This window comes from Xiphophorus maculatus, chromosome 6 (assembly GCF_002775205.1).
Source record: "Xiphophorus maculatus strain JP 163 A chromosome 6, X_maculatus-5.0-male, whole genome shotgun sequence".
Taxonomy (NCBI): Eukaryota; Metazoa; Chordata; class Actinopteri; order Cyprinodontiformes; family Poeciliidae; genus Xiphophorus; species Xiphophorus maculatus.
In genome coordinates, this window is record NC_036448.1 from 13,484,344 (window position 1) to 13,510,304 (window position 25,961).

Here is a 25,961-nt window from a genome sequence, read left to right on the forward strand (position 1 = left end):
CATGTTTAATACCAGTGGTGGAGAAAGTACTCAAAACATTTACTTAAGTAAAAGTACAAATACACAGACAAAAATGTACTGTAGTAAAAGTAAAAGTACCACATTAACATTTTTACTTGAGTAAGAGTAAAAAAGTACTGGCTATTAAAAATACTTATGTATTAAAAGTAAAAGTACTTGCTGAATGCATTACCTAATCGCTAATACAATACCATTAAGTATACCTATCATATTTAATTTGAATACATCATAAATGTGAGATAAAGCATGTTTTTATTGTGTTTACTCTCCGTGACAGTTTAGACTTAGATATGTGATTCTCGGCATCATAATTTCAGGGATGGAAACATCTTGTCTCCTGTCCTAACATAGCATAAACTTCACTTTTTTGCCACTAATGACGTTAGTCATTAGTGGCAAAAAAGGTGATGGCAAAAAAGGTGATGGAAAGAAGGTGGGTGGGGGAGGACATGCAACCACGGAGCCACGTAGCAGTGTTGTAGTCAAGACCACCTAACCCGTGACCAAGTCAAGATCAAGACCAGCACCCTGTGCTACATGACACAATAAAACTAAGTGAACCTATCAAAATTGCTTCTCAAATTGATCTGAAAAATCCACATTCCCATAAAACACCTAGATATTAAATACTTAGAGCTGAAATGAATTTAACCAGCATCATTAAGTACTTGTACTTTGTTACTTCCCACCATTGTTTAATACCTATTTTAGATCCAAGTTGATCTTTGTTTAGTAAGATTCCTTCTATGTTGCTTTCAACTGTTTTGTTGTCCAGTTGCATCTGCAGGTGTCAGGAACAGGCGCATTTTGGGACAAGCGTAATTACAATTCAATTCTCATTAGCTCACTATCCACATGTACCACAGGTTAACCTTGACTAACTTATGTCTATTATTGCGAACCCTCTATGAAGGGATAAGAGCTTTCTCTAGAATTGAAATGTGTTCTTCTATATATGGCTGTTTTATTAGCAGGACATTGATGAGAAAGTGAGTCAACAAAAAGGAGCAAAAGAAAAAGAGTATGTTTGTTCTTCCTACATTAAGATAGAAATCAGTGAAGAGGTTTACCATCTCTCCTCATTACAACCTGCTGAAACGTATTCCAAAGAAAGGAGAGACAAGAACAAGGATAGGGTGAAATGTGAAGAAATACTGGCAGATCTATCCAATCTGAAATTTTACTTTACAAGTAACTTTTGTGAAACTTTTAAACTTTTTAAAATAATTTTAGTTGTAATGTGTTTTACGTGTTTTAAATATGCACAATCTTAATTTAAAAGCATCAAGTGAGCAATGCGATAAATGGGAGTCAAAGCTGGTGTAAGGGGGTGAAACGGAACCCCTCGCAATGAAAGGCTTTTGTTTTGTTCTAGCAAAGGTTCACGTAGGCAATTTATTCAGGGCTCCAGCCATCTGGTGAATGTTTGGGGTCCTTTGTCTTGCTGTGCACTGTCCTGTTTCCGACCGACCTTAAAACCCCAGAGCCCACCCCGGAGTGGGAACGAGAGAGAAGAGTCTAACATTGTACCACGAGAAATAAGTCTTAAGCAAGTAAAGAGAAAAGACAGGGGTTTGGCTAAATAGACTGGAGGAGATGTCAGGTCAAAGTGGCATCTCTTAGAAAAAAAAGTGTTGTGACTGAAGAGAAGGCAAAGTGAGAGATGACAAGAGGAGGCTTGGTGAAAGTACACAGCCTGAAAGCGGCTAAAGGTCTGTGAACAAGACATAAATTGAAAAGAAATACTAGGAGAGGAAAGAATAATAGGAGTAGGACTATGTGCCCCTCCTTGGGGGATAAGAACAGTCCTGTTTGTGGTAGGTATGTCTTTTATGTGTGAACAAAATCTCTTGATTCCCTTTGCATCATTAGAGACTGTCAGTGGAGTGAGAGCAGTGCATCTATGTTTGGGGTCATTATAAACACTCTCTAGGCCTTGAATTCAAAGAGTTTTTGTTTGGGTCATGCTCTTTCACCACTGCTCTCCACCCCCACCTCCCAATTCACCCTATTGAGAACCATGGAAACAAGAAGTCTTTCACCCTCTTCTTTTCGTCTAGCATTTCCCTGTCTCTTGCTTTTACTACTCCATTTTGTCCCCATCACACTGGTCCTGACTGCCGTAAGACTAATAGGAACAGGAAGAGTCAGATGCTTACTTAATTGGGCTTCAAGGTGACTTAGTGGATGCTAGTGTGTGTGTTTTGTTGTGTAATGCAGAGTACACATGGATGCCTCCCTGCAAATGAAGCAAACTCAGTGAAACAGAAGTAGACAAGGCTAAATGGGCTGGAATTAGCTCTAATAGGTTGTGGGGTTTTTGAGGGTCCCACCCTGTCAGATCCTTTGCACTCTGATGAGATGTACAAAGAAGTAATAAAAACCTAATTGGAGGAGAAATTGCAGAAGAAAAAAGTTGCAGACAAACTTTAAAGCAAAAATAAATGAAAGTCTGCTGAGGGGATTTAATGTTTGCTTGTGATTTAAAAGCATTATCTTTTTCTGTGGGATTTGTTTTAAGTGGAGAAGAAAAAAAAACAACAGCTGATAAATGTTCATGAGCATGAACCAAATAGGAGTGTATTTAAAGATTTATATAGTTTTATGCTAGGGTTAAAAATGTTTTAAAAATGCAGACACAGAGAAAGTAATATGTTTATTTTTTTTGTGTGTGTGTGTGTATTTGCGTGTGCGTGCCACATGATTGCAGTCGTTAGACAGAAGTAAGGCATTCATGATGAATCGGCACTTAGTCCAGGGATGTGCACTTGTTCAATGGGCTGCGAATCTCCTACTGCCACTGTCATCCTGCAGAATGTTAAATAAAGTTATTTGAATATTTGTTATATTAATGCACTCACACGTCAAAAACCCACTGGAGTCTAACAGTGAGAAGAAAATACACAAGTGAGGATTCATATTGCTTTGTGGATCTATAGTATGGATTGGATGAGGGATTATGTAAATACCCAACTATATAAACCCATAATCATAGATATAGCATTGAATGGATGGACTATCAAAGCACACAGTGGTGGGCTGATGGAAAATTTAATGGAAAAACTGTGAGATTAGACAGTACAGTATATATATATATATTTAACATATATATAGTTCACATTTATTTTAAAAAATCAGAGGCAGTAAAAATTGTCTTTGTTTTATGGAGGTCTAAAAGGTGATGGGAATGAAACCCTGGCTCTCATTCCATCCCAATCAATTGCAGACCTTTATCTAATTCAATTTTCTTATCTAAAATTATTGAGAGAAGTTGCTAATCAATTGTCTGAGCGTTTAGACTTCAATATCTTGTTTGAAGACTTTCAGTGAAGTTTTTGAACTCATCACTTCAAAGAGAGAGAACTTGTTAATGGCACCGATTGTGCTCTCATGGACCCAAAAGGGCACAAAAAGATCCATACTTGTATTGTTAGGTCTCAGTGCACCATTTAAACAGCACAGTTAATCACAGTATTATTATCACAGTATTATTTTAAAGAGGTTTAGTATTATTTTAAAGAGGTTTAAAAAATATTGTAAGGATCAAGGGAACAGCACCTTATTTGCCTAACAGCTTCCAGTTTGTGCAGTAAAGTTCTTTATGTAGTACCACCAATTTTCTTTGCTTTGTAAATATGCTCATTTCTTTCTTTCATCCAAAAACATATGAGAATACAATTTAAATTTAAGTGTAAGATGTTTTTATTTTCTCTCTCAGACATTGAGCTGCATTTACTTAACACACTGCTCTAACACTTAAAAAAAATATTGGTTTCTTGTTAGGTTCTGCTCCTCCTTAAAACATCTCTCTGTTTAGATTAATACCCCTAGCAAAACTATCTTGTTGCTTTGATTTCTTCTGCCACATTTTTTTTCAGAGGGGATGAACTTACACTCCCATGTATGTTTTTTTTTTGTTTTTTTTTCTGCTGGCAGAGTTTCTTCACTGTGTTATGTAACTCTGCCTGGTAACAGTTTTTAAATGAAAGACTGTGATCTTAACATACCTGGCCCTTTTGGGTGTGGCTGCTGCATTCAAAGAGCACAAGCTTTGTCTCCATGGTGATGAGGCTTGACCAGGAGTAAGGTGATTCAAATAGACTGAACTGAATTTAATTCACTTCCAAACTGCCATGCAATGCCATAAAATATTCTTCTTAGGTTAACACAGGAACCAAAAACAAGTTTTAAGAATGGGAAACAATTAAAAAAAAAAAACTTGTTTTGGGTGTGCCCCTGACAGCATAACACCCCCTGATTCAAAGGAGCTGATTCTCTGATCTAAATCATCTGCTTGGTGATTAAAGCAGAAAAGAAATATAGAACACACAAGGGAGGATCCCAGAACTGGACTGGTAAACACTTTAGCAAAGAACCACACATTAAACTTCAAACTATGTATACTGAAGTACAGTAGTTTATAGGTTCAAGGAAAATTAAGCCCCCCACAGTAAAAAGTGCTAAGACTATATTAAATGGAGGCCAAAGCCTTAAATAATTTTGCTGTATCAAGTAGGTCTTATCTTAGGGTACAGAAATGTGAATCAAATTGTGTCACCATTGAGATTTAAAAAATGTAAATAATTGCCCTATCCTTGAATTTAATGAGTGATTTAAGGAAGCAAGAAATCATTAAAATGATCAATGATTACATGAGCAGATCATATAAAGTAAACACAGTCAATGCGATTCGATCAATCACCCAGTCAGACCCCACAACAGCAATTACAAAAAGCCTTAATCAAACCCATTACCATCAGCAACTCTGAAGTGGTTGACTTGAACGTGACACATGCACTCAAGGCAAGCTTTGCAGTGGCGAAGGTGGCAGGGTGCTGTTGGGAGTGTCTCTGCTCAATTTAACAGAGAGGTGATAAAATATTTAGCAGATTGCTTACATTGCTGAAGGGGGGGGGGGGGGGGAGAGAGCAAGGGAATGCAGAGGCAGAAAAGAGAAGGGCATACCCAAATGGCTTGTGTGGGAGCTGGGGAGCTGGTAATGAGGGTGGCATGCTGGCACCATTGTTGCACAGCACAACATCGCGACATGGCCTCTATGCCTAGCTGACAGCAGGTACCACAAATACCCATCACACTAAATGTCACTAATTAATACATGAGAAAAAGTGCAATCAGGTACCAACATGTGTTTTCGTACTACACTGACAAAGGACATGCATATTTAAGAAGGACAGAATGGTTTTTCTTATGAATATAAAGATCTATAAGACACTGCATCTTGATTAGGCATTAAATGGATTCCTCTTTTACAGTCTAATTGTGTCATTGTCCATTTAGATACAGTTATTTTACTATTAACTGGTCAGCCAACATGCAAATTTTATGTTTTTTCAGCAAGTTATTGTTTTCACACACTCAACGGTAACAGAGTTGTCTTTATCCTTTTGAAAAAAAACTAAAAATGAAAAATAAACTTTTCCACAGTGAACTGTTGCTATAAATATTTCCATACTTAGAGTGCACCTAAATATAGGCCGCACTTTATTATATCGTGCATGTTGGACCTTGTATGGATCAGATGCACTGTTTTTATGCACTATGCACATGGCACTGGCAGGGCATATTTGTGTAGGTCAGGTTAATTGTGCTGATTTTGTGCATGATGTGCACTGGGCATGTGGTACTGTTCATGTGGGTCAGGTGCGGTGATGTTTTTTGTGTGTGCCTTCCGATAATATCCCGCAGACATCCCTGGCCTCACACACTTCCTCAGTCTCTCTTTTGTTGTTGCTCTCAATAACACTTTCGTCTCGCTCTCGAGCTTGTGCTGTCTTCATCACGCAACCGACCAGCCTTTAGAAACCCATTGGCGGAAACCTGTATTTTAGCCCCATCGCAGTGTTCAAAGCTTGTGAAAAAAAGTAATGGCTTGTATAGTAAATTATGGTAGAAATACTTCAAAATACTGTAACAAATTGCTCGATGGTCAAAACAGAAGCAACATAATTTCAGTCTTTTATTTGTTATCTGAGCTCTTTAGAACTACAGTGTCGTTTTGTGTTCAAAGCAATATCCAGCACCATCAGACAGCTCTGTGAAATGTGCATATTTTAGATGTAATCCATTGGATTTCTGTGTGTATTTTTTCTTCCTTTGATAATAACTATAGAAAAAAACAAAAGATCATGCATTAACTTAGTGGTACTAAACTAAGCAATGTGAGTGCTTGATTTTCAGTCTGTATTGCTATAGAATTGACCTGGTGAATTGTCCAGGGTGTATCTGATCTCTCAGCCACTAACAGCACCAGCAATGGATGGATAGATGGATGACTATATACTCATTTTTTGCATTTATACCAAAGAGAAAGAAACCGATAAAGCACTTCGCACACCCACAACAATTGACTGGTGTCCCTCAGTACTCCACTTGCTGAAGTATTTTTATGATACATTTTTAATAATTGATTACAAGTCCATAAACATACTGCAGAGTGTAAGATGGGAGTGACTGCTCTTGCTGGAGGGGTACTCTCAGAGAGATGAGGTTGAAACAGACTTCATGCAAATCTCCAGAGAGCAAGATGGTTATGAGTGACAACGACGGGCAATACATTCTACATTTTAAATGTATATTGTTTTTATTGCACATTTGCTATGTGGAAGTTGGAGTTTTTTTATTAGGATTTTGCTCAGGTTAGAATAAAGCTATAGCAGTGCAGTAATAACTCCCCCAATCTCCAAATAGGAAATATGTATTTTTCTGTGTCATGGGGCTTAATAGAACAATAAATACATTGTCTATAGCTGTTTATCCTAGCAGGGTGGTGGGAGTGTGGTTGCCTTTTTAAAGCAGTCATTGGGCAAGAGGCAGGGTACTTACTGGACAGGTCACCAGTCCATTACAGCGCAACATATAGATAGACATAAACACCTACCCACGCAAACATTTATACCTAAGGGAGAAACCAATTAACCTTGTCATGGTTTTGGATCAAGGCAGTAAGCTTGAGTAACCAGTGAAAAACAACACCTTCAGAGACAGAACATGCAATATCCATGCAGAAATACCCCAAACTCAGATTCAAACCTGAGCCCGTATTGCTGCAAGGCAAAAATATAGGCGGAACAAAATCAACTAGCTCTGTGAACTTAGCAAAACAACATCAGATGGTCTATGCATATCAAAGAGATTTTGGAGCTCTAAATATACTGGGGCAACCTTATCTGTACACACATGTTTGCATTATACAGCAAAGGCTCCAAAATGAAAAGCGCACAATAATGTTTTGGCAAACAAACCTAATATGTGGTTTTCTGTTATTTAAAAGGTTTAGAAAAACAATACTGAAAAGTAAGAATAAAAAGGAAATTGCAAAGAATAAATATATTCTACAAATATAAATTATTTTTACTACAAAATTCCTGATTTAAATAACTACATCGTGGCACTGCATACAGCTTACTCTCTATATAAAGTGCCACTCAATCTTGTAAGTCAGTATTAGGGGTTATTTTGCTTAGGAAACAAAATAATTCTGGAAGGATACAGTGGACACAGTCACACACCATGTGCTTTGTAGATATGTGGCATTCTTATATCTGTTTATTGATCACAGCAGATGGGCGTCAATCAATCTTATCTGGGCTCCACATACTCTCCAACTAACATCCCGAGGCAGGCCAAACCAATACTGCAAGCCCCAAGCCACCCATATAATCGCCAGACACCTTGAGCAAATTTTCTGTTTGTGTGTGTGTTTGTGAGAGTGTTGAAATAACAAGGTGCACAGTCTGGAGGTGCAATGGAGGGCACACACAAAAACCCCTCACCAACAACTTGAACCAAAAACCCACATTAATCTTCACCTGGGATTCCAGTTATTATCTATTCCTTGTAACTTCGTTTTCACACACTTTGCTGAGGCAAATTCAAAGCTCGCACCATCTGTGAAGTAGGTTGTACAAAAAGGCTGACATTCGTTAAAGATTAGGATGTGGTGTTAATGTGATTTTTAGTAAAGTGAGACATGTATTTGGAAGTAAATCTCATCTACCCTGAACATCTGCTTACACATGTTTGCTATGGAACAAACGTGTTTTATAGCATGTTTGTCGTTTGCTTAGTCAACAACGGATGACTTCTGACTTCTTTCTTCTATCCACCCTTCAAAATACACCAGATTTAGAGTGCCTGACTAACAGTTGTCCTATCAAAAGATTCGCCCACATTAGGTATGCATTTTTGACTGTCACTGTTTTACAATGGCTAACTCTGTCATACTCTTTCCATTTTCAGAGATTAAACAGTTGTTCATGAGCTGTTCAAAAACTGCTTCCTGACTTTCCTCAACTTTATCTTTGACCTGTTTAATGTGTTTCTTGGTATTCATGATGCTTTTTGTTCTTTAGCAAACCTCTGATGCCTTAGCAGAAGATAATTGGTACTGAGATTGAATTACACACAAGTGGACCTTTCTAAATACAGCAGTTGGTTTCACTGGATTTTTATCTCTGCATACAAGTGTAAAAGTGTTTGTATCCTTAATAAATATTTTGAAAATCGCCTGCCTGAAATTTTAACAAAAACATGGAAAGTTTTGTTGGCAACATGACAAAACATGAAAAGAAATCTGAGTTTAAACACTTTTGCAAAGTACTGTAGGAATTAAACCAATTTTTTAAATGAAGAAATGCACTTTTTCTTACCACGGCAAACATTGCCATTGTCAGGTTCAAACCCAGCCTTGCATGTGCAGCTACCAATAGGTACCATCCACTCTCCATCTCCGTTACAGTAGAGCTTTATCGGGACATCTACTTCCTCTGAGTTTGGGATGCAGATTCCTCTGGCAATGACCAAGGAGGTGCTTTCTGCCCCTGTCATGGTCTCTGGAAAGATCGCAAAGTTTTGGACCACACTCGGGCACTTCTTAAAAAACACCCTGACTGACAGCAGAGACATACAGGCACCGTAGTCCTGAAAGGCCAGGTAGAAGCCATTTTTCGACAGTGGGCCAAAGCTGCGCACCTCTGTGTTGACTTTCATTAGGCGCCCACCAAAGTCCACCTGAGAAAAGCTTTCATCTGCAGCAATGGTGTCCACCTTGAGGTAGGGGGCCTCCATCCAGAAGGCTGTTCCTTTGGTGGCAATGACAGAATCAGTTTCATAGTAGTACAGATTAAACGTCTCCTTGCAGGAGCCGGGGACATTTGGAATGGAGCTGCAGTCGCGCACTGTGAATCGTATCTCCACATAGATCCGCTGCGCACCACGGCGATCAATGAAGGTCGTGAGGAGCCAGTTGTTCTGGCTGGGCTCGAAGACATTGCACACTTGGTAGGTCCTTATGGTGTTAAGGTTTTCATCGTAGCCACTCACTTCCTCCCACTACAGAAAGAGAAAAAGAGAGACAATTGTACATGGCGGATTAGTAATCATTTATGATCGAGCTGTGATGTTTTCTTTTTCCCAAATTCTTTCTGTTAATATTAGCTAAGCTGCAGAGAGTTTGTGCACATATCACTACCTTCCCCTGAGGCACTAAATATGAATTTTCTGGCTAAATTAACAAAAATGCATTGGCCCACTGAGTGATGAGGCTTATTCATCCTTTGAGGATACGTGAACATCTCCTTTCCATGGAATAATAAACAACTGTCTGAGTGCGGTTACAGAAAAATGCCACTCCCTCATCTTGTTCTCTAAATGTACTCACAGCTGTAAAATATATGTCCTCCCATTGCATCAGCAATAACTGAGTAATTACCGTGGTTGCACTGCTATGTGCTATCTATGCTAAGTGATGCTGGGCACTGAGTTGATGCATTAAAACTACAGTGTGTAACAAATTTTAGATTATGCACTGCTGAATTACAATTAGACAGAGACAGTCTACATGGCAGCCAAGCGCCCATCTGATAGAGAGTCACTTGTGTGCAGACAGAGTCGAGATACGCTGTAGGCCATTTATTGCAGGTGTGACCCAGAAAGTGTGCTGGATGAGCATCAGAAGGGCCTTAAGGAGTTAACTCAGTGCACCAAATCAAGATGAAAATACACCATTAATGTTTGGTTGGAATCACTGAGAACTGGGAGGAGAAATGGCAAATAAAAAGAAACTTTCCTCAAGAGCTTGTGTTTAGAAAAATGTACTAATACAGCAATTGGACACTGGTACAAAGGTAAATTGTGGTCCAATTGATCCAAATGGAGATTTACTGCTTGAACTTTCAAAATAAATATGTCAGATGAAAACACACAGGCATACTCGACTTATACAAACAGATTGGTGGACCTGTCTTATGAAACAACAAAAAGTGAAACTGTCTCTGTAGAATACAAGGTCATGTTTGCAAATATTATACATAAAAAGCTTTGCAATAAACTGGTTTTCAGCTTTTGTAGGCTTTTGAATATTTTCTTGGCAGAAGAGCGACACATAAGGCCTTGAAAAGTACAAAACTTAACCATCTTTGATATGGTTGCACTGCTTTCAGTATTCTCACAGAATAATAATAATGTTTATCCATGAAAGAAAAACAAAACCAACAACAGCCTCTTTCAAAAGTATGAATTTATCGATTTGTATCTACTGCCATCATATTCCATGAGTATGTGGCCTACTTTGTTTTATTTGAGTTGTTTTAAATTGCTACTATCAGCACCTCTTCTGTCCCTTTGTTTGCTAACCAGAGTTAACCTTTCGCTAGAACTTGTTGCTGATTTCTGACCTCAGAAATATAGTAATATGACTACTGTATAGCGACACTGAACATGCATAAATAACACAAGGTCTTGAAAAGTACAGGAACATATAATCTTCAATGAAAAGTAAACAGAAAAAAATCCTAAACCTTAGTACTGGATAATCTAAGCTCTAAGCTCACAGATTGATAAGTCACAGCTCAGGCAGATAGATACAAGCAGGAGTAAACATACTTTCAAATGTTTTGTTTGAGAGAGATAGCAGTGAAGTTTGGACATTATATATCAGTTGATGTTGTGCTGTATTACATTAATAAATTGGCCCCTTTCTCAATCAAAATATGTTTGTGTCAATTTAGAAAAGTATTTGAGCAGATAGTGCTGTCTGTATCGACCTGCCTTATCAGCTGCAACTTTTCTGGTCGCCACATATACAGTATCTAAGCTTGCCATGAGGGAGGTAAACATTTTGATCTTTTATGACAGACTGTCCAATGGCATCAAGATTGGTACATTAATGTGCTTTTGTAGGTGTCTCTCTCAACTCCAGAATCCACTGGGATAATTTAAAAAAGGACAAGGATGTTCCATCTTCAATTTTATTGGAAAAGTGGCACAAAAAAATCCAAAGACTTATTCAATTCCTGGTGGTCACTGATTTATTCAGTGGAGTGATGAGTTGTAGCTTATCAGTGTAACTCAGCACACACTCTTCTGCATAGTAAAATGGATGTTGCTCGTCTAAACCAGCAACAAATTTAACAATAATCACTTATGAGATTTCGATGTTCAGTATTCACTAATATTCTCATTAACAGAACCTCTAAAATGTATAAATTATCTATTTAACACTTTTTGGGATTTTTCTTATGTTATTTCATATCCTACTTAAAAAAATATAGTATATTCTTTATACTCTGCTTACATATAGCAGCTTGGTTAAAAGAACTGTTTCTTTAAAAAATTATCATGCCAAAGATACAAATACCTGTAGGAGAAGAGAAGTTAATGAGATCTAGAGCGGAAGGAGTGGACCTCTAGTCAGTTCATGTTTCCTGTGTGCATACATCTCCTGGTGCTTCCTCCTTCCTCTGACCTTTAAAGTCCCACCTGCTCAATCAGGCTCAATAGAGCAGAGGAGAAATATCTGCTCTCCGCACATAGCCCTACAAACCAGTCAAGATCCAAAATTCTGCTCGATAACTCTATAAAATGATGTGAAATGACTGGAACGGGATGGATGTGAACCATCTGATTTTAATATAGATGATGAAACTATTTGTTGCAAGGCACATATTCAGAGGAAAACAGAAAGGTTCAAACCAAGTAAGGACATGTACAGGGTGGAGTGGGAAGATACATGATGAACAGAGAAACTGCTGACATGATAAATGAGTTTACAGAAATCTGAGGTGCAAATTAAAGCCTTTTTTCCTCAACGCAGCTCCCTCAGTGCCCACTTCACTTCGCTCTCCTCCCCCCTCTTCCGCTCTCTTCTCCCATCTCTGCTCTGTAATGACCATTCATCAGCATTACAGGAACCTGTCCCTTTCAGCACTGCCTGTTCATTAATACAGCCAGCCCTAGGCTCCTCGGCACCCGTCTGCTCTGGTCTAGGAGGGGGTCCTCACCGCCTCTCGTCTAGCCAAATGACCACCATATTTCACGCCAGAAAGGGGCCTGAGGCGTCTCCAATAATGCCCATCCACAATCTGTCTAGAAATTCATTGGCTCACATAATAATGAAATACATTTTTTTATTTCCTACTCAGTAGATATTCAGTGTCACCACTGTGTCAAACACAAGTCAAACTATTACAGGAGCCCTGGTTATTTAGCAGATAACACACTCTGTGACACACTTTCGCCTCATCCCTTTAGCGGTTTGCATTTCTACACCGTTTACACCAGTGTGCTCGAAGAGAGTGGTGTTTGTAATTTGATAGTTTACCGACAACATATTGATTTGCTGGCTCTTGTTTTGCTACAGAGAGCTTGAGGGTACCTGCCACATTTCTGCTTGTGCAGGTCCAAAACATTTGATTACTGAGGGTATCGACATTTTTCTGTGTTCTTCAGTGTCTATGTAATTTCCTCACCACTAAAGGATCCTCGTCGCATGCATTTAGAACACAGGGACAGTATTCCAGAGAGCATGTCCTTGTTACACCAAGGTATTTCTCTTTTATTGCTTTTTCCTCCAGTCCTTTACATTATTCAAACCGAATGTCTCTATCTGACATCTCTTTGACCCCTGAAAAGAGAGGGCATCATCATCTGTCACCTTAAAGATAATGGAATTCTCTGATCCTTGCATCTATTTTTTCTTTAATAATTTGAGAATAAAATAGCTCAAGGCCTAAACTGTATATGTTTAGACCATGCATTAAAGACTACCGAATAGATTTATGCAGTCTGTATCAACATGTTTCTAAAGGAAAACGTAATGAGAAGTTATAGGAAAGGACAACAAGGTAAGAGGCAAGGAAGAAATCAACTTGTAGACTCGCTTCTTGTTGCTATTTTTGCCTAAAAGATATAAAATAAAATAATTTAAAAAAATAATACTGAGTAACAAAACTTAATGTATCAGCTCATGGAAAATGTTGAGAAGTTGCTATATTTTTATTACAGTTGCAAAGTAAAAATCTAAAAATGTAACAGGATCTTTGGTATATCTCTGAGAAGTCCAGTGTTTGGTATTATGCCAAGGAACCATCTGCCTGGTCAAAGAACTCTACTGTTTCTGATTGGGAGGTTAACAGTGGTCAGACGTCCAGTCAAAATTGTTGAAGAAGGTTGTTTGTGGCAACAAAAACTATAGATTTTTTTTCCCAACTTGCCTAAGGACATTTGTTAGTGGAGACATGTGGATAAATTTGTGCACAGGCACCTCACATCATTATTTCACACTAGAAGCAGAACATTTAAAACTCTTCAGCATAGAAAGTTTTTCTTAATAGAGGATATTCTTTTGCCAAAGAATTGAGATTGTAGATGGACAATTACCAGTGAAGAAAACAACAGTTTGTTAGTGTGGACAAGTCCAAATACCCACAACATTTACTGTACTTTAACATCAATATTGAAACTGAACAGCAAATAGTTTTGCTGATGAAACACTAGGCAAACACTAACAGCCAGTCTTTGCAAAATGCTCATTTTGTAAGCCCAGTGAAAGTAATCACTGACTTCGCTCTAATAGCTCTGATTTAACAGATGCACAGGAGACACCTTTGCTCTACCCCTGGTAGTTAAATGTGAGCCTTATGTGTCTGTGTATGTGTGTCATTATAGCAGCACTCTTTTATAGGCATTAAGCAGCAAGGAGTTGCAGGAGCTATGAATTCACAGAGCACTTAATGTTGTGTTAATGACCGGTGACAGCTAGCTGAGCTGGAGAAGAGAGAGTGGAGTAATGCAGGAGACAGAGTCAGAAAAAGAAACACAAGAAAAAATGTGGCTAGGCGTTTTCAAGAGTGTGTTACCCTCCCCACAGCCTCAGATCACTGTCTATATTCACAAAAACACTCATCAAAAGGATTAATTTCCATTACCATTAATGACTAAAATAACACAGAACAGCTTAGACTGCTGGATTCTAGCTCCAAAAGACTGCATCATTCGATGATGAGCTTGAGACATGCATATCTCCAGTCACAGCTGGGTGAACTGACTGTTCAGAACAGAACATGCGCATAATACCTATGAAAAAAATGAATCAGTTGGGAAGGCCATGGCAGAAACAGGACAAAATCATTACTTTTGGAGATCTGAAATTAGATTTAAGAAAGGGTAAGCTTGGATCAGAATGTATGTATTGGGGTGTATTTCTTTGACACATTTGATTTTTGTAGATTGCTTTACCTATTAATTTAAATTTGGCCAATTACACTATGTTTTAAAAATTACGGAACTACCTGCTTAAAAACAAACGATAGCAAAATTAAAAAAAATAAAAATAAAATATTCACGTTTAAAATTAATATTCCAAAACTATTTTGAAGTAGCTGTGATGTTCAAGTCAAATCCCTTTTGGAGAAATTGTGGAATATGCCAAAATTGAGCTATTTGAGCACATTTGAAACATCAGCCTTGGGAGTTTGTTTTATTGTAAAACAATGTGGTGGTGTAATGATTTTGGTTTCTGCTTTCAGGCGTCAGGATCTTGACTACCTAATGTAGTCAAGATACAAATTACAAATATACAAATTATACAAAAGATACAAATTACAAAACTGATACAAATTACTTTGTATCAGTAATTTAACTGATACAAAGTTAAATTCTGCTCTCTAATAGAACAGCCTGAAGGAGATTATCCAACTATCAGCTTGTGATCAGCTTAATTGGGTTTTTCAGATCTAAAGGACACCAGTAAATCTATTGATTTTTGATGGCCATAAAAAACAAATATTCAAAAAAATAAAGAAAGAAACAATAATAATAAAGAAATGCAACAAAGTGAAAGTTTGGGATTGGCCAAGTCTAACTCCAGACTTAAGTCACACTGTTGCCAGGTATTACACGCTTAATGACAGTTATTGCTGCAAACAGAACTACAAACAGGGTAAGGAGGCAATTCCTTTTTACTTAGGGGCAAGTTGGTTTTGATAGTCTTTTTTCCCTTGATAAACTATGGCATTTGAAAACTGCTTTCTGTATTAATTCAAGTTGTATTGGAATTTGTTGAATAATCTGCAACATGTAGGTGTGAGAAAAAAAAAATCATAAGTAAATAAATGTGAAACCAGGGCAAATACTTATTCATGCTATGGGTGTTCAATGACAGTTTTAATTATAAGCCAGTTTTGTTTGTGAGAATACATCTCACTCTATTTGTTTGAACATATTTATTAAGTAACATTTTAAGTATACCTATAATTGTAAAATGATCTTCAGTGATAAAGCCAGTCAACTTATACAGTCAAGGTTTGTCTGTTTGTACCTTAAATACACAACCATATAGACAGGGCTTGACAAGTTTCAGCTCATCATTCACTCTCAGCTAATTCACTCGACAGGGAAGCCTGAATAGCGGAGCATCTACTTTGCTGATCTTTAACCTCTTGTCTGCTATCTGAAGCTCAGTGGAGTTGCAGTCCAGGACTGCTTTTCAAATCCGTCAGCGCCAGTTAATTCAGCTACATGCTCAGGCAAACTGAACACAGATGGGCAATGAGCAACTCAGAGTACTTCCACATTTAAAGCGCTTCTGCTGTGAAAGGTCTGTGAAATGCCATTCTAAATAGTACAAGAGTGTCTGGAAAATGTTTGTTGAATGACCAGGCAACTGTGCAGTGTGATGATGTGCTTTTACAGCAGGCCTTGTAAAAAGAGATGTATTGAGTAGTCAAAAATGACCAACCACTGCACCGACTATGCTCCCTGATGCAGTTTACAACTTTGACCTCAGCCTTCAAAAGAATATAAATGCAAAGCAAGATTTTTCTTTTCAACATGCTCACTACAGAATACCTGGACTCAGTGCTTTGCAAAAACACCCACACCCCTCAAACGTTTTCATATTTTGCCATGGTTCATCCACAATCTTTAGTGTATTTTTTGAACCTTAATATGTGATAGACCAACACAAAATACTGCATAATTATGAAGTGGAATGACAAGACTGCATAGCTCTTCAAATGATTGAAAATTAAACCTTTATAGTTCACTGAGTTAATTCTTTATAAAACCATATTTCACTGCAATAATCTCTGCAGGCCCTTTAGGTTATGTCTTTACTGGCTGCAGATTTTTATTTATTTATTTATTTAAATAAATGTCTTGCAAAACAACTCAGACTCAGTCAAGCTACTGAAGAGCACCCATCAACATCAACTTTCACGTCTGGAAGCAAAGGAGGATTTGGGTCTTGACTACCGTTGTGTCATTCTAACATATTCTGCTTTGATCTAATCTCTTCAGTTTTAGCTCTGGCTCTATGTTTAGGGCAGTTGTCTTACTACAAGTTGAAACTCTGCACCATTTGTGAGTCTTTGTCCTGGATTTAGTTTCAGCTTCCCTGTCCCTACTGAAGAGAAGTGTTGCTACAGCATAATGCTGGTACCAACCATCATGTGGGGACTGTGTTTATAGTAATTTTATCTTTTTACAAGAGACGTTGCTTTGCATGTTTGCTACTGAGTTAAATTTTGGTCATATGTTTGCTGCTTGCTCAGGATGGCTTGTGGCTACATCACAAAAGGGCATTTTTGGCTTTCTTTAAACAATGACTGTCTTTTAGCAACTCTTCCATAGTTTTGTGGCGTGCATGACTTATCGCTGTCCCCACAATATATTCTACTGTCTCAATTGTGGATCTCTAAAGCTCTTCCAGAATGACATTGGATTAATTGCTTCTCGGATTAATGCTCCCTTTTTGCTATGCGCCTCAAATGCTTCAATTCTTTAAATAAAAACTGTCCCTTCCTCATCCATCAGAGTAAAACTAAAATGGGGGTGGAGCCTTGTCCAAGAATGTTTTTCATTTTACTTTCTTGGGATGGACATCTTAACAATGAGGGTATTTAATATTCATGACAACCTAACATTGGGCTGATGCAGGGAGAAAGTACTTGTACAGATTTTTTTTTAAATAATTAGGCATGAATAAAACCTCATTTTAGGAGTGCTCTTTTGATAGGAAAAAGAAAGATGGAAAAAGTGACACGCACATTTAAAATTCATAAGGACAAGGTCTTGGAAGGACAGCAGATTAAAGGTGGACATGAAAAGAGATAAGAATTGAACTCTTTTTGCCCCTGCTTCTCAGTTTTTGCAAAGCTCTCTGCTGACAGTAATCAGAAGCCAGATCGCAGTTTTTTCTTTAAAGGCTGGTTTAAATCTCTGTGACTTATGAGAATATTTGCATTTCAATCTTCAGGTCTCTTCCCTGAAGTCGATGTTACATAAAACAATACCTGGTCCACTTTCGTACAATGACCGCCGCTTCATTCCCTCCGCTTCCCTCAGAAACTTTTGAGAGCCATGCACATAGTCTCTCATAAATTCACTTACACACGCACACACACGCCCACCCACACAAAGCCGGACTGCAGCTTTTAAAATATGCAGTGGCATGATTGCTATTATCATTTCTGATCAGCTGCGTTATTGAATGAATGCTGCTGTCAGGGCTGTTGCATGGGAATGATTATTTTGCGGGGCATCTGAGACCTAGTTACGCCTGGCTGAATGTGATGGATGGGGAGGAAATGGTGATGTCTGAAACACTCCAGGTCCTGCCAGATCCAAGCCACTCTATAATTACAGTCACACAGTTTGTCGGAGCCCAAGTAGAGTTCTGCCCATCTGGCTGGATGCAGAAAAATGAGTCTTATGAAAGCTCTCCCTCCCTGATCACCCCCAAAATATCATTAACACGTTTAAAGAAGGATGACTTTATGTTGAGACTTTGTGCTTAAAGAAAAGCACTGCAAATCATTTTATGTGCATGTTTTTTTTAAAGGTTTTGTTGGCTCTAGTGGCCTTTATTTGATAGTTAATTGACAGGAAAGTGGATAATTAGAGAAGGGAAAGACATGCGGCAAAGGTCGCCAGGCCGGGAATCGAACCTGCGACAGTCGCGTCAAGGACTAAGGCCTCCATATATGGGTTGTGCTTAACCCCTGCGCCACCACAGCACACCCATGTCTTTGTTTTTTATCAAGATCCAAATGTGTTTATACTGTAAAAGATGCACAGTTGTGTTTTTACTTAAAGGCAAATGTTTTTGCTCAATTACCTGACAGCAAAAAAACACTGAAATCGTAAAAATGAGCAACCGACACTCTTACGCCACCAAAGTTTGATAAGATTATTAATGATTGCACTTTTGTTTCTGACCCATCTGCTTGAAAGCAGCCATCTTTAAAGCCCACCTATTTCAAAGACATTGAATGTTTTGATTTGAGAAGAACAGTTAACAATCGCAACCCTCAAAGTCTGGCTTCCATTCTGTTTTCACTCAAATTGCAGGCTGAAGGAAGTAAATCGGAGATTTAATTATTTCATTATCACTACAAGCAGAATTCAGACACAAGTGGGTGGTGGAGTGCAAACAAAGATGTTTGATGTGGAAACAGAGACACAAACAAATTAAATTTAATTATTGATTTAAATACAACATAATTAGAACATATTAATGAATATACCTCAACTGAAAAAAAAAAATCTGAGTGGGGGAGATTAAGCAAGAATGAAAGGTTTACTTCTATTTCAGCCAACTACAGAGGGCATCTAAAAATGCAGTTCCAGTGGGTACCATGGCAGACACACAATTACTCCTGTGGAAAAAAGCCAAAGACATCCCAGAGCTACTCCCACATACTCCTCCAAATTCATACTAAATTAATATGAGATTATTTTTTGCCAAAGCTATCACTTTGTTCTTTTATTTACTTCTTGAAAAAAAAAAGCTCTTTTATCTCCACCCCTCCAAGAGAATTCCCCAGTGTCAAATAAGAAATGGGAATCATGCAGGAAGGAAATCAATAATAGAGGCAGCCATATGTTCCTTTGGATATTTCATTTTAAAAAGGGAAAATGAAAAGCAGCAAAAGCCGGGAAAAAATCTAATGAGTTTGATAAAGCTTGTAGTAAGTCTATTCCATTTTTTTTCTGTAAACACGAAATCATTATGTAAAAAGAATTAAAAATGTCTGGACTAATACTTATACAAATCTCGGAATGCACAGAAAAATTGGCTGGTGACTGGATTCAACCTGTCCTTATCTGTAATCAGTCGGTCGGAAGTCCAGTGTGTTATGTCTGGTGAACATAACATGAATTAGAGCTAATGGTTTGGGCTAAAAATAACATTTCTTTGGGTAGAAGTTATTTCTGCAGGAGAAGAGATTTGTTTTGAGTATAATCTATGTGTTTAAAAGTGAGGTCAGAGGAAAAGCAAAAGGAGAAAGTATTTTCTGCAAATACAATTTTTTCTATGGAAACATTGTGATTGCACAATTACACTGCGACTTGTAAGCGAGAAATGAGGTAGTCTATATGTGATATTGTTTTACTATATCAGCCAAAGACAATACAAGTAAAAATAAAAGGTAATTCATAAATAATTGAAATATTTACTTTTTCACAGAGGGGTTGGTTAAGACAGCTTTTTTTTCTTTAATCAGTTTAATCGTCAATAACAAACTGACTTTCAGATTTAGTCTAACGTCAACACATCTTAAAAGATGTGACCATTGAATGTGTAGGATGTAATCTTGTGTGAAGGGTGCAAACTGCTTTTTTGTAAGCAAGTCATTATAGAAACTGCTTGGTAAGAAGCATGGCATTTTTTTGATGGTCTCTGGGAGTGCTGCAGAGTGGAAACTTGAAACTAAAGCTATGAATCACACACACAAAAAGATTTTCTAATGACTTTTATTTTTAATATCTGAGGAGGATGCAGCTGGTATAAAAAAATGATGAATTCAACATTGCAAGAGATTCACTATCTGCACAGCTCACCCAGACCAATCTAGTTTTTGCAATGAAAAACACAGAATGAATACAAGTTGACGTGAACACAACCATGTAGAGGGAAAAAAAACCACATCAGGGATTTGTTGTCATAACATTCTAATAGCCATGCTGGGTAAATGTGTCTGAGTATGAGTTCAGATCAAATTCAGCTGTCTGGCTATGCTCCTCAATCACACATGTATATCAAGGAGGTAAAAGAAAACAAGTCCCCCATTGCTACACCAATCTGATATCTGTGTCGCTATCAGAACAAACATGCACGGACCTTCTTTCATTCCAAATGCGATTCATCTCTGAAGACTTTGAAAAAGTCTAATGTCTGGTTAAACTAATTCACATTCATGTGAGCAGCTACCATCAGAGCATATACACTTTTGCACGCATTGAGGTCTGCATGCACATCCTGAAACCCCTCTTCTCACCTGATCTCTGCAAGCCGAGCCGCCATGACTCACTGTCATTTCTCTCCTCTCATCCCATTTCAGCTCATTCTCCACAAGTTCAGAGTTCACCCCCATTCCGGGCTCTAGCTTCCTCTCAGTCCTTCTTTGTCTCTTTGTTATCAATGTTTCATTTTTGACCCTTATTCCCTACATTAAATCAGTCCCTTCTTTACGCTCACCCACCATTTTTTCGTTTGCATTTTCCTTAATTTACTCTTGCCTTTGGTATTTTTTGTTACCTCCTTTGAGCCACTGCTTGTATAACGGATGTACAACAGCGAATCAGAAAAAAAAACACTATTAAATGATCAGTTAAAACCCATACTTACATAGAATAGGTCAGAAGCCTTACTTGTCTTTAAAATCAGTACCGCAGATTCAATCATTTGTAAGACGACTAAAGGCTAACACAATCAGTGTAGACATTCAAGATAGTTGACAGATTTTACTTCAGTAACAATCCTAGGCGGATGGCTTTAAATTTTTTATTTGCTTAAAGTGTTCTTTCAAGTTAGGTTTTTTGTGTTTTAGTTACAAGAATGAAGATCTGCAGTCTAAGTACACACTTTTTAAATCCCATTAAGGCTGCCATGGTGTCATGTATTTATTTTTTTCTCCAGCTGTTTCTGACTTATGAGATTTGCAATCAATCAGCTCCTTCTTCTTGTCACACTGCCTTCTACATGTTTTCATTTTCCTCAGTTTACATTATTCTTCTGCGTTCCTTTCCGCCCCCTAGAGTCCCTGTCTTTCACGGTATGAATAATTGAGGCATATTGAGTTTGACCAGCAGATGGTAAGATGGGTGTTATGGATTTGTCCATGCTCTTTAGCAGGGTTCAGCTCCTGAGTGACACCTGTCCTGCTTGGGTCCACAGTAGCTCTGGGGAAGCATGGGCCACAGTGGGGGCAGATAGGCAGGGCACACCCACTAATGCATCTCCTCTAAAAGCAAATGTAGGTGAAAATCAATGACAACACTTACAGAATTTGTGTCTGAGGACAGACAAGTCCACATGTGAAAACACAAGTGGAAGTACTTAACATTATTTCAGTGTTAGGTCCATTCTTTGTTTTTTATCTTTGCTATTTTATTTTTACGTGGGATCAGTGCAACCTCGCCAGACCAGATTTGATTTTCATAGAATAAATAAGTTTTGATGACTGCTTTTACTAAATTGACCAATTCAAGTTATTTTACAATTAAACAGTATGTTAGTCTATGCCATGAATGCTACTTTATAGGTACTGCAGTTAACTCCTGCTATCTGCTTTGCAAAGGTATAGCAAGTATGTGCATTTATACTTTTATTTTACCCATACCCTGTTAGTTGTGATAGATTTCTAGGAATACATTCCTAAAACATGGCATTTGCATTCAAGGGTGTGATTTTCAAGCAGTCACCCAAAGTGTTTTTGAGACATTCCACCTGCTCATTATTAACCTGTTAAAAACAGTCACATTGCCGTATATGGGCTTCCTTTGCCGAAAATACAAAAAATGGCAGTCTGACAATAAAAATGGCCTGATCATTCGAAGCAAACATGAGGATCTAAACATAGACTAATTACAGCCTACGCTGATTGCAAGCCGTCAATGCTTGTTCTAAGAGGATGTTTAATAAAGGCAGTGGTTATATAACTGTTATTTAATAAATACATGCAGAAAAATATGTACAATTTGTTACGCTGGTTGTTTATGATTAAGTAGTTTTATAATTTGCTATGGCAGCGGTATGAGGTAACCCAGCTTAGCAGGCATTTACAAAAATTAAAAGTTATGGTATAACAGTTAAATAACTTCTGCTATGTTTTTTGTATCTGACCGAATATTTTAGATTTGCTTGCCATGCCTAAGTCTCCAATACCCCCAAATCATCTTCTTCCTTTTATTCGCCCTCCAAACTGTCTATGACTCAAGTAACCTGCTGCATTTCTCCCTGCTAAACAGCACTGCTTGCGGTTTCACTGTCACCGCCACCCTCTGACTGCTTAACCTTCGAAAACTCCTGCCCCCAAGGCTCTCACCTCAGCTCTGTGACCTACCAGAGTCAGAGCAGTTAGCGTAAGCTTTCCTCCACACTGACATCACTGTATGTTGCTGGGCTAGACAGCCGTATTTTAGGGTTTCCTTGAAATTTACTTAGTCTTATAACCTCTTCTTTTGCATTTTTTGCTACCCTTCTCTAAATATGTTTCCACACCTTGAAATTTCCTCCAATGTCTGTTTCCTGTTTCTTGGATTTTCCTTCTTACTCCATACTGTTTCCTCTCTTTTCTCTCTCTGTCTCATCAACCCCCTCCTAGTGAAAGTTGTTCACTAGGAGCTCTTCACCCTTTCTGAAAAAACTTTATCAAATTATTTAGAACTTGTAAAAAAAAGAAAGAAAATACTTTAAAAAAAACAAATAAAGACTTTCTCATTTATTTATTTTTCTTTTATATTGTTTTCAGAAAAGAAAAGAAAGGATGGAACAGTTATGCTTCTGAACCAGAATCACATATATGAAGCAGATGTTTTGTGGTAAAAAAGCATGTGAATTTCCTCTGTCTCCTCCGGTTTGCATTCATTTTCTACACTATAAAATTTCCTCCCTGGATGGTAGTACTGCATCACCTCGACATGTCATCTTTCTTATTGTCCTTTCAGTAAAGTGTCTATGTTTACATCTTGCACACAGGACAACAAGATTATGGTGAAAACTCAAGCAAGAAATTAGATAACAAAAGTAGGATAAGCTAAAATCCCAAGCATCCCTGCATTCAATTTTTCAGTAATCTGATTTTTTTTGCCACTTCTTTCCATGCTCCATATCAGTACTGACAAATATTATCTAACAGTGACTTATGAGAGGAACTTCAATTGCCACCTTTATCGAGCTAAGTTATGAGGATGTTTAACAACCCCCTCTCCCACTGCAATGGCATCTGCAAAAAGCTTACAGCACAGGGAGGTGGATATGGGGATAAGTGATAGTCTTTGCTCTGCTACCCTAGGAAAACTGACCTCTAAGAACAATTATTGAAAAATCAAAAAGTGATATAAAAAATGGCATAAGCCTAAACAAGTAGATTAAATGAATTAGTATTGAATCTCTAAAATTTATCATTACCTTTTTCTTAAGTTCAGATTCCTAAAACGAGTTTAAATATAAAAACTAATTTCAATAGCTTAACTTTTAACAGTTGCTGCCTTTTATTTTAAATGTCTGCAACAACATTTTAAAGTTATAGTAGATCAAAATTAAAAAGCTCGCTTTGACTATAGTCTGGGGTTTCTTGGAGAACTAAAATGCTGATGGTGACTTAACGAAAAGCTTCAGAGATCTGTCTTCATACAAATTTCTTATTGAGATTTCAACAGTGGACTTTACAAATTTTATGTTCTGTATATGGTTAAGGATTTTACTGGTTCTCGAAGCCCCATTTACTGTCAGGTCACTCAGCTGTGTAGTGAAGCCTGTAGCAGTTCAGTGTAAACATGACATCTGAGGTGTAGGAGATGTCTTATTAAGACAGAAATATGTCTTATTTCTGTGTAGACAGAAATAAGACATATTTCTGTCTTATTTCTGAAGACAGAAACATTTATAACCAATATCACTGAAGTAATCTAAAACTGACACAGGTAAAACTAAATAAAAATTGACCAATGAAAATCAAACATTGTTTCTAAATGTGGTGTAACAAAATCATTTTGGAAAAAAAAAAACCCAAAAAACTAATAAAGCAGGTGTGTCTAATGGTTGCACATGAAAGATTGGAGAAAATATTTATATCTTGACAGTTGTAATAGGATTATTTAGATCTCATTCATGTAGGTGAAGTTTGTGTTGCTTTGTCAATAAATCACATACATTGAAGTCTGGGACTATAACTTGATAAAATGTTTGAAGGTGTAAGGGAATACTAATAATGAAAGTTGGTTACATAAATGAAGTTTAAGAATTTATCCAAGAAGGTTTTGAGACAGACATAAATAATATATTTCGTTCCCTAACAAGTAAGACAATACAATGTCTCACACATTTTAATGTATTTCTACTAGAGTTTTTTTAATTAATAAAAAAATATTTTTTTGTAATAGCACCATAACAACAGGTTTTTGATGTGAATCCACTTTGCTTGACATGTTTCTTTTAAACAATTAACATTGCAAGGATAATAAGATTTATAATTCCAATTAAATTAGAAAGAAACAAGACTGAAAACCTCAGAAAAGTCTCATTTACTGTGAGGAAAAGCACTCTTAGGATGCTGCTGTGCGTGCAAGCCATTCATGTCTCCTTTGTCATGTGGCTGCACAACAAGGTCAGAGGACATTTTCCATTCTGAGACTCCATATTTTATTAATCATACAGCTAAGCGAATGGCAGAGGGTGAGAAGCAGCGTGACAGAAAAGCAAGAAAGGGCGGGCATTTTACTATAAAGGTGAGACGGAAAGAAAAGTAAAGGACAAGGGAGAGTGAAGCCCCCACAGAGCGGGAAATAGTTCATGCCATAGAAACAAAACAGTATGGGAAAATGAAACAGAAATGTATATTATAAAGACATATAATATTGTTGTTGTTTGAGCACATGTGTTTCTGCCCCTGGAGCTATCTGCCTTTTCTGCAGATGCTAACACATAAGTGTGCAATTGCATATTGCCAGCCCATTATACATTCGCACAGCTGACCCTGATGTCCTCGTGTTTTCACATCCGGAATTAATCACACCACATCTGTGGTCCTTCAAAACTACCTTCAGCTCTGCGCAACAAAAATGGACTGACTAAAACGCTTCCTACAAACTCTTACAGGAAAACTTAAAAAATAAATTATAATAAACTGAGGCATACAGAGACATGCATACACAGTGATTGTGCATTTAATTTTTTGTGTTATTTTGTGTAAATGTAAGAAATACATTCGCAAGGTTCACCAACTGCAACAAAATTACAGCTGGATTTACCTCATATTCATGTTCGAATATTACATCTAGCAGTTGTTCTGAGGTGAAGTTTAAGAATATGAAGCCAGTTGTCCATCACTTTTACATGCTCCATAACCACTGGTGCAGTCAGTGTTACTCTTATGAATGATAGCCCTGTCACAATTCTCGAGACATGGTGCAGTATTCTTATGTCTGGAAGACTCAATGTAGCCAAAAACTCAACCATAAATTGTTTGACCTGAAGGCAAATGGCCTGAACATGTGGTCAGTTGTGAGCTTTGTTAAATTTTGGACCATGGGCCCAATTTGTGGTTTAGAAAATCCATGGTGATATAAAACTGAGATTTATATATAGATTTTGATGCAGGTTTTGGAGTAGTTTCAAGTTCATTGCAAACTTATAC

At 37.6% G+C, this 25,961-nt stretch overlaps 1 protein-coding gene across 2 annotated transcripts in view; it reads right to left on the minus strand.

Annotated features, from left to right (window-relative positions):
• LOC102235277 (ephrin type-B receptor 1-B) overlaps positions 1 to 25,961 on the minus strand; it is a 177,079-nt gene that overhangs the window by 88,173 nt on the left and 62,945 nt on the right. For both annotated transcript variants that reach the window (XM_023335810.1, XM_014472440.2), the window contains exon 3: positions 8,691 to 9,372. In XM_023335810.1, the coding sequence (XP_023191578.1) occupies positions 8,691 to 9,372 (682 nt within the window). The remainder of the gene's footprint in view (positions 1 to 8,690; positions 9,373 to 25,961) is intronic.